At 34.9% G+C, this 14713-nt stretch overlaps 1 protein-coding gene across 1 annotated transcript in view; it reads left to right on the top strand.

The window, feature by feature from the left end:
• LOC150101845 (3'-5' RNA helicase YTHDC2-like) overlaps nucleotides 1-14713 on the top strand; it is a 503757-nt gene that overhangs the window by 208665 nt on the left and 280379 nt on the right. Inside the window, exon 12 of the mRNA XM_090400932.1 lies at nucleotides 10096-10288. Within this exon, the coding sequence (XP_090257058.1) occupies nucleotides 10096-10288 (193 nt within the window). The remainder of the gene's footprint in view (nucleotides 1-10095; nucleotides 10289-14713) is intronic.

Consider the following 14713-nt stretch of genomic DNA (forward strand, 5'->3'; position numbering starts at 1 on the left):
AGGATGTGGAAAGTCTAGTGGGGGGGGGTTCAGAGAGTTGGCCAGCTGTTTTGACAGCTGGCCAACTCTCTGAACTCTCTGAAATTGGGTTTGTGGATTTTTGGTAAACTGTATATTCGCAGGGGAGACATAAAGGTTTGAGTTTTTTTATGATGTCTGGGGACCCAGGAAGATACTTATTTAAGTAAGTTTTTTTATTTTTTAAGTTGTGTTTTTGTGGGGTCGTGTTCTAGCAGGATGTAGGTAGAGCGCTCTCGAAGATTAATTCCTAGACACCTTAGTTACACGCCTTCCTAACAGTACACTTTCCTTCACTGTATATAGAAAACCCATGCACACAGGCAGATACATTCAACCCCCTCCCCCCACTGAGCAATATGGCATTATTAAAACTCTTACCAAGAAAGCCCACAACTGAGCTTGACCACATACACAACATTAGGATTCTCGTAGACAGGCTTATATGTTGGTTATGCATTATTAAAACACTTAAGGAATAGAACAACGTAGTTAAGGATATAAATTAAATTAAACTTTAATAAATATTTTCCGATATTTCGGCAACACCACGTTGCCATCTTCTAAAGGAACTTACAAAAAAGTTACGTGCACGTAGGCACTACAACACAGAAAGAGGGAATGAAGAGATGAAGCTATTGTTCTCCTAACAGTCCTGATGGTGCCCTCTAGCGGGCTAAGTAGGTGTTCTTGGCCGTTGGGCTGAAGGTCTGCTGATGTAGGCCTCCCAAATTTGGGGCAGTCGCATACAACCAAATTTGTTGAGGTTTGGAGAATTTCTTAGGGCTGAGACTGATTCCATAAAGAGTCTTTCAAATTTGTATTTGCTACGGTGTATCACTGTAGCTTTCTTCCACCGTATTCTGTGGCGTGTATCCAGAGCATGGTCCGCAAGCCCAGAATGACTGTATTTGTGAAAACGGATGTAGTCCTTGTGTTCCGAAATTCTGATATTCGCTGTCCTGCTTGTTTGGCCAAAGTAAGACAGTTTACAACTGCAAGGGACCTGGTAAACACCAGGTAGGTCTAGGGGAAGTGGTTGGTCTTTAGTGGAGCGGATAAGGGATGCCATTTTTCTGTAAGGTTTGTAACAGGAGGTCAGGTCATGTTTTTTTAAGATTTTGGTAATCTTTTCCAAGGTGCCTCGGATGTAGGGAATGGTGATGGATTTAGAGTAATCCTTGTTGTGTGGGGGGGTGGAAGGGGATCTGTGGTTTGTAGGTTCTAATATTTTTTGGATTTTTTGGGGGGTAGCCATTGGCTGAGAAAGTGTTGAGGATGTGATTAGGGTATAGTGCAATCACTATACCCTACATCCGTGGCACATCCGAAAAAAATAGCCAAGATTTTAAAAAAGTACAACCTACACACACACAGCATTCAAGCCCCACTGCAAACTTGCTACCCTTATCCATTCTACAAAAGATCAGCTCCCTCCTGTCTCAGTGCCTGGAGTTTATAAAGTACCCTGTTCCTGTAAGCTGGCATACTTTGGACAGACAGGCAAATCAGCAACCATCTGCCTCGAGGAACACAAGTCATACATCTGCAACCACCACTATGTTCAGTCAGGCCTGGCTGACCATGTCTTGGATACATCCCACAGGATCTCATGGAAAAAAACCACCATGCTCCACCACAGCAAATTCAAAAAAGATAGACTATTCTTTGAATCAGCAGAAGCTCTCAAAAATCAAACATATCTTAATAAATACGGTTGCATTAAGCTTCCTAAGATTTGGGAAACATTTATCACCAGAGGTCCGATCTTAGATTCCAGGCCACCTACAACCGCCCTTAGATGGCACCCCCACCTAAATAGGACTTTAATGTCACCCACGTGGTTGGGCTTAGTATTGTGTGGTATTTGTTTTTATGTTACATTAGTTTTTTTGTAATCCCTGAAGATGTCTCAGTGACTGAGACGAAATATAGGAAGTATTAAATTCTGTTTTAATCCTTTCTGAGTGCTGTATACAATCCATTAAGTCTCCGACATGATGTCCTCACAGCACTTAAGCCTCTACACATGTGAGTCCTCAACTCTTCTATGGAAACAGCAAAACTATGACATATTACACAGTTGTATTGAATTTGAGATGATTCACCATATCTGAAATCTGTTTAGAATTACATCTAACAGTCTAATAAAATATCTGTAGATTAATTTTGAAAGAACTATTTCAGAATGATGGAAGGATAAAAATTCTTTAAAAACTGCTATTTATAATAGATTAAGCAAAGAATAATTATAGAAAACTCTGTATAATAAAATAAGCAGTGGTGATATGGCGGGTTCAGTTGATTAAAGAAAAAATTAGGGGAGTGAACAAGCCTAGTTGGTTGAGTGGGTAGCATATCTGCTCTCCAACCGACAGATTGTGGGTTTGAATCCCACCATTGGCATGGATACTTGCAATTGTTTTTAGGTGAGAGAGGAATTTCATTGCCTGGTATGAGGCTACCATCCCACTAATTGGAGACCTGAAGTGGCTTGAAAAGCTCCCTGTTTGTTTGTTTTTTTTTCTCTAGACAGGGTTTCTGGACTATTTAAAAAAATCAATAAAACACACAAAAATTATAAAATTAATAAAAAATAACAAAATCCTTATCCTGTTCACAGTACTAATGTGCTAGATGCTTCAACCTTTCATGAGTCGGAGTCATTGGCAGTATCATGTTAAAAAAGATATCAGAAAGGAACCATACATGTGTGAGTAGAGTTAATCTGTGACCCCTTAAATAGAATAGGAGAGGAAAGATTGATAAAGCAAGTATTTGGTATTAGGTCTATATGGATTGATGCCAATCCTGTACCTTAGAAGTTTGAAATATGAGATCTAACAGTATTGGAAACCTAACAAATAATTTAATCTGGAAGAATGGTGTTGTTGTTGTTGTTGTTGGAAGCTAGTAGTAATGTAATAAAGAAATTAATTCTGCAGCATTATTATAACACTCAATGCACATTTTGAAGGTAGAGGTCAGGAATTGCTGACAAATTAGCTTTCGTGAAACATTCAGACAAATTCATTCTGTATATGGTTGTTCAAAGGAGGATAGAACATTTCACAGAAAACTGAGAAAAAAATATTGTGTTATAAGATTATTTAAGTGAAGAGAAATAGACAACTTTAAAATCATCATTTCATTTTAAAGGTCTGCAAAATACCCAGGTCATTCCTTTGAATTTATTGCTGTTGAACATTTGGATATTCAAGTGCCAACTGTAGCATTTACTTAAGTATTTCCAAGATCAAGTTGCATATTATCCTTATTATTGCTTAATAAGGATAATATGCATTATCCTTATTATATATCCTTATTATTATTATTATTATTATTATTATTATTATTATTATCCTTATTATTATCCTTATATAATAAGGATAATAAGGATTCCTCTAAGGAATCCAAAGGATCATTGTTGGAGGGCACCACTACACACCGCCTACTGTCTAAGCCACTCAATCCTCCATGATTTATTATGCAAGTATATAAGTCTTGTTTCCTTATTTTCTTTGTAAAGAAAGTAGGTGAGATAGAACGTTCTTATTCCTATACAAAATATCCATTAAACATTTTTGAAGCAATTATGGGAACTTTTTAAAAGCATTAATATAATTGTCATTGGCTCTTCTGAGGCAAAATCTTAAAAGAAGAAAAAATTGCTTTGAAAATGAAATTTTGTATTGAATTTTAAGAAAAAAGCTATTTTTTAATCTCTAAAGTTTTTTTTGCAAAAGCAAATTTATTACAAGTGGCTGGATAACATCCTCTGGAATGAGAGAATTTTAGGCCAGGCATAGCAGAATCTGTTTCAGAAAGTCTGCCTTGAATCTTAGGTTTTGTTTGGCTTTTTAAGGCTCATTTTACAAAATGCATAAACATCTCTCATAAACATTGCACTAACTTTGTTCAGGTGCAATGCCTTCAAGATGTATCCATTACCAAAGGCAAATAGACTTTGGTTTTGAAAGTGATAGTGGTTGGAGAGTGTGCTGAAAATGTTAGGTCACAAGATTGAAGCGATGGATGTAAGAGAGAATACCTGTGAAAATGTGTGTTACAATGTAACAGAAGATAGGACTGAAAGGGAGAGAGAGAGTAAAAGTGATAATCAAAAGAATAAAGAATAGTAGTATGATGAATGTTAAGAATGAAGAGCCATAATGAGGGATATAGTGCGGTTATACAGAGTAATGCACAGTAAGCATGAGCTGGAGCAAATGCAGCAAGTAGTTCAACTGAGAATAGAAAGAAAGAAAGAAAGAATTGTGATAAAAGAGAAAGGAATGCTTGACTAAGAGAGAAGAAAAATTAAGGAGAGAGAATCTTATATAGCAATTCTATCATAAGAGGTGTGATTAGCAAGAGAGTGGCAAAATTGTGCTTCTCAGGTGCAAAAATTAATGATTTTCAATGCTATTAGAGCGAGTGCATAAGGGTAAAGTGAAAGAGTTGATTGTTTTGGCTGAAATGAATGATTTGAAAGCAGAAAAGTATAGTATGAAAGAAGACATGAGAAAGTTATTGAAAGTAGCAAAAGAAAAGAGTGAGGGAGTTAAAATAGTGAATCTGTTACCATGGTATGACAGAGTCTGAAAAAGGAGGTCATAATAGCAAATGAGTTATGCAGGAGAAAGGATGTGGAATTTATTGATGTATGGAGTGAGTTTGACAGACAAAAGGACTTATACAAGATGGATGGTATGCATCTGAATGGATTTGGTGTTCAGAGTCTAGAAAAAGTGTTGTTGTTGAATGAAGTGAAAGTAGATGTGCAAAATCAGAACTAGTGCTTTTAAGTGGAGGGGAAGCTGTTGAGCGGGTACAGAGTGCAAGAATGTGCACAAAATGCCTAAGTTAGTGCTATTGGTAACAAACCAGAATGAGATAGTATAAAGCGTAAGGACAGCAGTGTGCCTAAGATGCTTTTGCAATTTATGTACACTAATGCCAGGAGCATTCGGAACAATGGGGGGGGGGGGAGTGTTTTGGGCATTGGTAAGTTAATCCCGATGAAAGGTTATTGGTAATAGTAAGATGCGGCTGACAGATGATATAGTTAGTGGGATAGAATGTGAAGAGTATAGTGTGTTCAGGGAGGATAGAAAGAAAAGAATGGGGGAAGGATATTATTGACGATGGCCAATGAACTGCAGCTAAAGAGAGTAGAAGTTCAACTACAGACCAGTGAAAATAGCACATTTGAGGTTATCTGGTGTGAGATAGAGGCCAGTAGAACAAAGTGTACAGTTGGATGCTTCTATAGACTAGATCAGTGGTGGCGAACCTTTTTATGTCCGCATGCCAAAATTTTACAAATCGAGTTGCTGACGTGCTGGCACATGCCAAAAAATTTACAAATAATTTACAAATTGGTGTTTTATTTAATATTTACATATTAAATACAACCCCAATTAATTTGTAAATTTACAAAATTTACAAATTAATTGGTGTATTTAATACAACACCAATTAATTAATTAACATTAATTAATACAAAATTAATTGCAGTATTTTATTGAGACAAGTTTAAAAATTAATATAGAGTTTCATAATAATGAACACATAATACACATACACATTTGACATACACATTGTCATATACAAATCAATATTAACCTATTATCAATTTATTAATTTATCAATATCGATATATCAATTTATTAATGAGATTTTTGCTGTATAATAGTTGCTAAATGCTTTATATCAGGTTCATATTTTATCACTTAGTAATACACACGCGGAACTAGATTCATCAGTCATTCTATTTCTTAAATTGTCTTTTATAAAATTCATTTAAAAAAATAATGACTCACAAGCATATGTAGAGGAGAAAATTGATAATATAGCCATCGCTAGTTTTTTTAAACAACAAAAGGTTTCAGGAATGGCATTCCAAGTTCTCAATATTTCCTCTTCTGCATTCTTTTTAATTGTCCCCAATAATCGATCATTTTCCATTATTTCCAAGTCATTTCTCAAATCGACAAACTTTTGTTTCCATATAGAACTAGATTGAAAATTGATTAGCTGCATTTGTATATCTTCCAAATTCAGCCACTCGAAAATCTCCAAATTGAGTTTATCTGTTGATGTTGTGTCCGGATGCAAAATAAATTTTGATGTCTCTGCAACTTGCCTGAACTGCATAAATCTTGAAGAAAATTTGTTGATTATTGACTGAATAACTGAAGAAAACTCTTTTGTCAATTTAACTCGATCTGTTTTTTCATGGGATTCTAGATCTGCAAAGACTTTTTTTTTTTTTTGTATTTGGAAAATATCCGAAGGTATTGGAAATGACATTACGATTAAAAATTGGTAATTTAGCTTCGAATGCTTTGATTAAATCAAACATGACAATAATTGTCTTGTTAACACCTTGCAGTTTACTATTTAATTCATTATTTAATTCATTAATTCATATATATTTAAATATATAAACAAAAATCAGTAAAAAACATTAATTTCGAAAGCCATTCAACGTTCATTAATTGATTGTATTTTTCAATGATTTTCTCATTATGTAAAAAAAGTCTGACTTCATCTAAACACTCAACAAATTTTTGAAGAACTTTCCCATGACTTAACCATCGGACGTTGTTGTACATAAGTAAACCATTGTACACCGAATTTACCTCACTTAATAATTCTATAAATTTTTGTTTATTTAAAACGTCTGCTGATATAAAATTGACCAATTTGGTTACAATGCTCATAATATCTTCCAGTGGCTTGAAACTAGCCTTTGCGCATAAAACCTGCTGATGCATAATACAATGAAAACCCAGAACTGAATGTGAAATATATTTGGTAAATAAATTGACGAACCCATTTTCCTCTCCAGTCATACTGCGAGCACCATCAGTAGTTACTGATACAATTTTGGAGGGATCTATATCTCTTTCAGCAAGTGCATTTACAGCTGCGTTGCAAATATCTATTCCTTTCGTTTTGGTTGTTGTTGCTAATGATGTTAAACTTATCAATTCTTCTTTGATGTTATTCCCAACACAATAATGAATAAAAATTGCTAAACAATCTGATCCAGTTATGTCAGTACTCGCATCAAGACAAAGAGAAATTAAACCAGAAGATTTTATATCTGTTTTTTTGCTGATGAGTTATATTTTTACCCATTTCTATGATTCTATCGAAAATGTGTCAATAGTGTAGATTCCTTCTGCTACAATTATAGCAGAAGGAATCTACACTATTGACACATTTTCGAGTAGTAGACATGATGTATTTTCTTCACTGCCGACTAACATGCAATTAACAAGACAAAAAAAAACAGAGACTTTATTGAAACGTTATAAGCGCTCATCATATTTTCACGATCGATTAACGATTGACTGATTTCGATCGTTCTTTGTCTGCTATGACGCATATAGCATTCATTTGTTTTAGGCAGTTGTCATCGCCTACTTTTCATCACCTAAATGTATTAGGTTGGTTATAAGCCTCTCTTGCATTCAAAGCTCCAGTATGTGCCGTTGCAGGTTCTTACGCATTTATTCGTTTACTAACAAGCGAGAGCAGTGAGCGCTCTGATTCTGATCTGTGCACCGCTTTGAATAATAGGCTATATCTTCGGGAATTTTTCGAATTTCTTGATAAAAAGTTAGGAACAGATTTTTAAAAGTACATACTTTCAGAAAATAATATTAAAAAATCAATTTTTTTGATCCTCTAAATAGTACTGCCTCCTTAAAACTATCAAAAACTTACAAAATAGCAAAAAGAAAATGCCATAGAGGAAAAACCTGACGTGATAGAGAAAAATGGGTTTGATATTTGAAATCAGCACACCCAAATTAGTAAAAAACAAGTGTCAGATCATAATCAGCAGAAAAAAATTTTTTTTTTGTTGGCCAGTGTAATCTTTGTGTATTTTAGTCTGCAATTCACATCTGAGAGCTGCTCAACGTTTATTCGCCTTAGAACTTTCTTACATGTTATTCTTTTAAATATGAAATTCAAATTTATCCTGCTCAAGACTAAATTGTGATCATTTCCAATTTCAAATCCTCTGTACACTCTGGTGTCCTGCACCAGGGAAAAAACATCACTATCAACAATAACATAGTCAATGAGACTTTTCTTATTCCTTGCCTCTTCTCTCCATGTGAATTTGTGCACATTTTTATGTTGGAACGTGGTGTTAGTAACAACGAGCCCATGTCCTGAGCAGAAATCCAACAGGTATTTGTCATTATTATTAGCTTTGCTGTTTTCTCCAAATTTTCCCAAAATATTTTACGTCTCACAATCATTTCCTACTCTGCTATTTAGATCCCCAACAAGGACCAACTTTTCCTTTTTCATTGTGTCAGTTGCTTTTTCTAAAGCCTCAAAAAATTCCTCCACTTCTACCTTAGTAGAACCTTCTGTGGGACCATAGTCACAAATAAGTCTCATTGTCCAATTCTCCATTCTGATATTTGCCCACATCACTCTACTTGAGACTGCCTACCATTCAAGAAGATTAGCCTTGTATTTTGTGTTGAATGTTATGGCTACACCTTCTTTTCCTTGATTGTCATTTCCTGAATATAACATTTTGTATTTATTGCTCAGAAAGATCTCACCAGTTTTTGTCTTTTTTGTTTCAGTCACTCCTATTATGTCGATCTGGTACGTATCTAATTCTTCAGCTAGCTCCATTTTTTTGTCATTCATTCAGGCTTCATATGTTGATAGTACCGATCTTTAACTCTGGTGATATTGAGTTGGGGTGTGCTTTCAGATTTGTTCCAGTAGCTGACTTTTCACTGTTCGCCCTGGTTCCCTGGCAAAAACAACAGGGAGCCTTGTTTAACCTGGCAACGCCCCAGCCGGCATGAAATTTTGTCATGTTGTACCATCATTTTATATATTGGTTTAAGCCAATAAGAATACAATTTGGTTGGCTAAATCCCAAATTGCCAGCTTATTCTCGTTCATTCAGTATCCAGGTAGATACCCAACAGGGTGCACCATGAGAAGGTGAGGATTGGATATTATGTCAGAAGCCCTGGTTGGTTCTCCGCATTCCTTTAAAGGCTATGTGGAGGTCTCCTCTTAGTTATACAGCTTTGACCCTTTAAAACTGATTCTGCAAAAGTGAAAATCTTTTTAATTCCTCCTCATTCTGCTTTCAAATTTTATTCATTATTTCATCCTTTTTCCCAACAAGAGTACTAATATTAGCTGAAATAATAAAAAAAAAATAAATAAAACAAATATCACCCTATTGTAAAATGCACTACTCTTAAGCTAAGCAGTTACAGCTGGTAAATTTTTAAAATGCGTTTTGTATGCTAATGATAACCAACTTATATCTAACCAGGAACTACTTTCATTTAAATTGCTTGGAGCTGGATTACACAAAAGAAGAAGAAAGGATAGAGAAATGCAATGGTGATGGTTGCAATGATGGGGATATATTAAAAATTTGAAATTTTTTTACAATACATTTTCTTTTTAGAAGGAAAAGCTATACTATATAAGTTTTCCTCCTCACAAAAAAAAAAAAAAAGAAAAAAAAAAGAAGAAAACATTTATGCAAAGTGCATTGAACTATTCACAGGCTTCAATGAAATTGTTGCAACAATCTTATCAAGACAATGTCCTGTCCTTAGGCTGTGAATTGGCTATCATGATATGTAATACATAAAAATTTCAGTTTTCACAGTTTTTATTTTAGAACATGATTTCTGAATTATATATATATATACAGAGCTTGCCCACTCACCTGTGATGAGTAGATTTTTTAAGCTGGTGAGCAGCTGGCAAAATCTACTCACTGACTTGGCAAAATAGAATATTTTTTGATTTCATAAATAGCTTTTTGAATAAAGTGTTTTTAACTTTAGAATGCAATCTAATCTTTTACTGACTTAATGAGGCAAAATCCTACTGGTTACATGAAGTACCACTAATCTTTTACTGTTTTAATGCGGCAAAATCCTACTTCTCATGCAAAAAATTTTGCACTTTTTTGTGTGCAAAGTAGGATTTTGCTTAATTTGTTGAGCCTTGTATGTTATATATATTATTTTTTCTTTCATGTCTTTTTTCCAAACAGTGGATTATCAGCATAGTGAAACTAGTGCAACTGCTTTAATGGCTGCAGCAGCACGAGGAAATATAAATGTTGCTGAACAGTTGCTAGCCCTTGGAGCAAATGTGAGAGTCCGTGCATCTAATGAACTTAGTGCATATGACTGGGCTAAACATTTTGGGCATAAGGATATACAGGAACTCTTAGAAGCAAATTGGTAATGAAAACAATTTTTATTTTTTAAAATTAAAACTTGTTTATATGGGAAATGCTGTACTGCATTGTTTTACTTTAATTTGTTATTCCTACTAATTGTCCAGGCAATAATCATTTGACTGTAAAGGATTTTCATTGCAGGAACTATTGCAAAATAAATAACAGTGTAGTTTCATGTTTCTAACATGTATACAATGGTGGGCTGAAAGGTTCTTGGCCTCGAACAGAGATGGCAACACCCTCTGCAAGATTTTTTTTTTTTCTACATTGGTACATCTGTCATAAGCATCTATGTGAAATTGCACGTCATTCTATCAAGTAGTTTGTTTTATACAGCTGTCTGAAGAAAAAGTGTTGTCTGTATCCCTTGAAATGGATAAAATTGAGTATAGCGTGCTGTTATAAAATTCTTTGTAAAAGAAGGTTTAATGCCAAAATAAATTCATTCGAAGTTCATGAAAGTTTATGGGCACTCTTCTCCTTCTTTTTCGACAATTAAGAAATGGGCTGCCGCGTTTAAACATGGCAGTACTAGCCTTGAAGATGATCCACGTGAAGGATGTTTAAAAAGTGTAACAACACCAGAAATCATTGATCAAGTGCCCAATATGGTATTGGGTGAGTCAAAGTGCATGAGATTGATGAGACTATAGGCATTTCAAAAGAACGTGTAGGATATATTTTGCATGAAGAATTGCAAATGAAAAAGCTTTGTGAAAGATAGGTGCCGCGTATGCTCACAGCAGATCAAAAACGTCCTTGCATGAAAATCTCTGAATAGTGCTTGGAGCATTTTAACAAAAATAAAACTGATTTTGTGCATCAATTTATTACTATGGATGAGACTTGGATTCACCATTACACACCAGAATCCAAACAGCAGCCAAAACAGTGGACAGAAGCCAGTTGTTCAGCACCAAAGAAGACAAAGTCAGTTCCATCAGCAGGAAAGGTCATGGCATCAGTGTTTTGGGATACTAAAGGCATTTTATTTATTAATTATCTTGAAAAGGGTAAAACAATAACCGGGGAATATTATTCTAATTTTTTAACCAGACTAGATGAAAAAATTCATGAGAAAAGTCCCGGTTTGCAGAAGCAAAAAAATCATCTTTCATCAGGGCAATGCGCCTGCCCACAAAGGTCGTTTGGCAATTGGAAAATTAAGGGATCTGCACTATGAATTGTTGGAATATCCACTCTATTCCCCATATTTGGCTTCCTCTGACTTCTATCTCTTCCCAAAACTAAAACTCTTCCTTGCTGGTCAGCATTTTTCTTCGAATCAAGAGGTGATTGCAGCTGTAGAGGAGTATTTTGCAGATCTTACTCAGAACCACTACAGGGATGGGATAATGGTGCTGTAGCATTGCTGGAATAAATGTATTAGTCTTAAGGGAGATTATGTTGAAAAATAAAAATAATTTTGAAATTATAAATTTGTTTTTTCATTGTTAGGCTGAGAACTTTTCAGAGCACCCTCATATAGTAGATGAGCACTATAGTGAACAACACAATAATGAAATTATGTTCTACTAGGTTGAAAAGATCTGGCCACAGAATCAATATTGTTTTAAGCTTACTATTGTAAACAGTTAAAAACACAAAACCTTCATGATAGCAAAACCGAAATTCCTCACAAATGATGTCACACAATACATCTTCTGAGAATGGTCAGAAAATAATTTTTATTTTGTCTGAAAACTAGAAAATAAAATGAAAGAAAAAACTAGATTTTTTTTCATCTTATAAATTCATATTTGCTATTGTATTATTTTAATACAATAGACTGTAGACTAAAATACAGAAATATTATTGAAAAGAAAATGAAAGAGTTTGAGAACAGGAATCAAACCTTGGAGATTCATTGGCAAACTCTGAAGGAAACATTGATTGATTCTGCCAGAGAGGCATGTGGGGAGGTTGTGTGCAAAGATAAAAAAATCAGAACTCCCTGGTGGACACAGGAAGTTAAAGAGGCAGTGAAGGAAAAGAAGAAAGCATATCAAAAGTTCCTGGCAAATAAGTCAGCTTTTACTCTTACAGAATGCAGAGACAAATGTAAGAAAGCTAAACAGTGTGTAAAACTAGCTAAACAAAAGTCATGGGAGGACTTTGACAAGAATAGAAACACACCCGAACTCAACATCAGCAGAGTTCAAGATTGGTACTATCAACATAAGAACCTGAATAGCAAAGAAATGGAGTTAGCCGAGGAATTAGATAGGTAACAAATCGACATAATAGGGGGTGACCGAAACAAAAAAGACCAAAACTGGTGAGATCTTTCTGAGCAATAAATACAAAATGTTATATTCAGGCAATGACAATCAAGGTAAAGAAGGAGTAGCCATAGTATTCAACACTAAATACGAGGCTAATCTTCTTCAATGGCAGGCAGTCTCAAGTAAAGTGATGTGGACAAATATCAGAATGGGGAACTGGACAATGAGACTTATTTGTGCCTATGGTCCCACAGAAGGTTCTACTAAGGTAGAAGTGGAGACATTTTTTGAGGCTTTAGAAAAAGCAACTGACACAATGAAAAAGGAAAAGTCGTTTCTTGTTGGGGATCTAAATAGCAGAGTAGGAAATGATTGTGAGACATACAAAAATATTTTGGGAAAATTTGGAGAAAAGAGCAAAGCTAATAATAATGGCAAATATCTGTTGGATTTCTGCTCAGGACATGGACTGGTTATTACTAACACTATGTTCCAACATAAAAATGTGCACAAATTCACATGGAGAGAAGAGGCTAGGAATAAGAAAAGTCTCATTGACTATGTTATTGTTGATAGTGATGTTTTCTCCCTGGTGCAGGACACCAGAGTGTACAGAGGATTTGAAATTGGAACTGATCACTATTTAGTCTTGAGCAGGATAAAATTGAATTTCATATTGAAAAGAATAACATGTAAGAAAGTTTTAAAGCGAGTAAAAGTTGAGCAGCTCTTAGATATGAACTGTAGATTAAAATATACAAAGATTATTGAAGAAAAAATAAAAGAGCTTGAGAACAGGAACCAAACCTTGGAGATTCAGTGGTGAGGTTGTCTCTAAGGAAAGAAAAATCAGAACTCCATGGTGGACACAGGAAGTTAAACAGACAGTCAAGGAAAAGAAGAAAGCATATCAAAAGTTCCTGGCAAATAAGTTAGCTTGTGCTCTTAGAGAATACAGAGACAAATGTAAGAAAGCTAAACACTGTGTAAAACTAGCTAAACAAAAAATCATGGGAAGACTTTGGTAAGAACATAGAAAATAAATATCAAGAAGTGGCAAGATATTCTGGAGGTTGTTAAAGAAGCTCAGAAATGGAAGAAAGAGTACTATAAAAGAAATTAGACATGATAAAGGTGACATGAAAACTGGAGAAAAAGATATCCTTGAAGTATGGAGTAATTACTTTGAAAAACTGCCAAATGAAACAAGCAGTGATGACAGCACAGTGGTAAAAAACACTCAACAGGCATGCCTTCAGGAATATCCATACTTGAAGTAGAAAAAGCCATCAAAGGCTTGAAATGTGGAAAGGCAGGCAGGAGTAGATGATATTCGACCAGAAATGCTGAAGTATGGTGGTATAAAAGTCTTATACCACCATATTGTGACTGCATTGCATAGTTCAGAAAGCCTGGACGGAGGGACGAATTCGCGATGATTGGAGTAGAGCTCTAATAGTACTCATATATAAAAAGGGAAATAAAACTGAATGTGAGAATTACAGAGGTATTTCCTTACTGAGTGTTCCTGGCAAGATTTATGCAAGTATACTTGAGAAACGGTTGAGAAGAATTGTGGAAGAAAAGCTTGAGGTGATTTGGAGGAAAATTCTAGATAGGAAATTGGTAATGATGTAAATTTTCATGTTGTACTATCATATCCTGTACACCCCTTGAGGGTATACGATAGGAATTTGATGATGATTATAGAAATGGCCGTAATCATACATTGATTACTGAACACAAAGGCAGAAGCCATTCATAAAGTGCATAAAATGGCAACATGAAAAGTACAAATGTAAACATAATGCGGAAACATCAAAAACCAATCCCAACAAAAAAAAAAAGGCAAACCAAGCACAACATACAAATCATGCCCCACAATCTCAACAACAACAAGAGAAAAAAAAAAAAAGTGTAATGTATAACAAACTCATCTCCTTGCGGATATGTGTAATGTTATACATTACACATATCCGCAAGGGGATATGCTTTGCATTAGGGGAAAATTCTAAGGAAAGTGATCAGAACTTACTCCACCTTTACAACGAGTTACCTAGTGTTGCACTACATGCAGCCGCAAACTTGACTTACTTGTCTGTTTGCTTACTTGGGAAAAAGGATTAAAAACCTAGCTTATAAAATTGCTTGGTATCTTTAACATAATATATTCCCAAGGCGAAAATACTCTCTACATATTT

This window comes from Typopeltis vanoorti, chromosome 11, assembly GCF_054136105.1.
Source record: "Typopeltis vanoorti isolate ZY-2024b chromosome 11, IOZ_Tvanoo_1.0, whole genome shotgun sequence".
Classification (NCBI taxonomy): domain Eukaryota; kingdom Metazoa; phylum Arthropoda; class Arachnida; order Uropygi; family Thelyphonidae; genus Typopeltis; species Typopeltis vanoorti.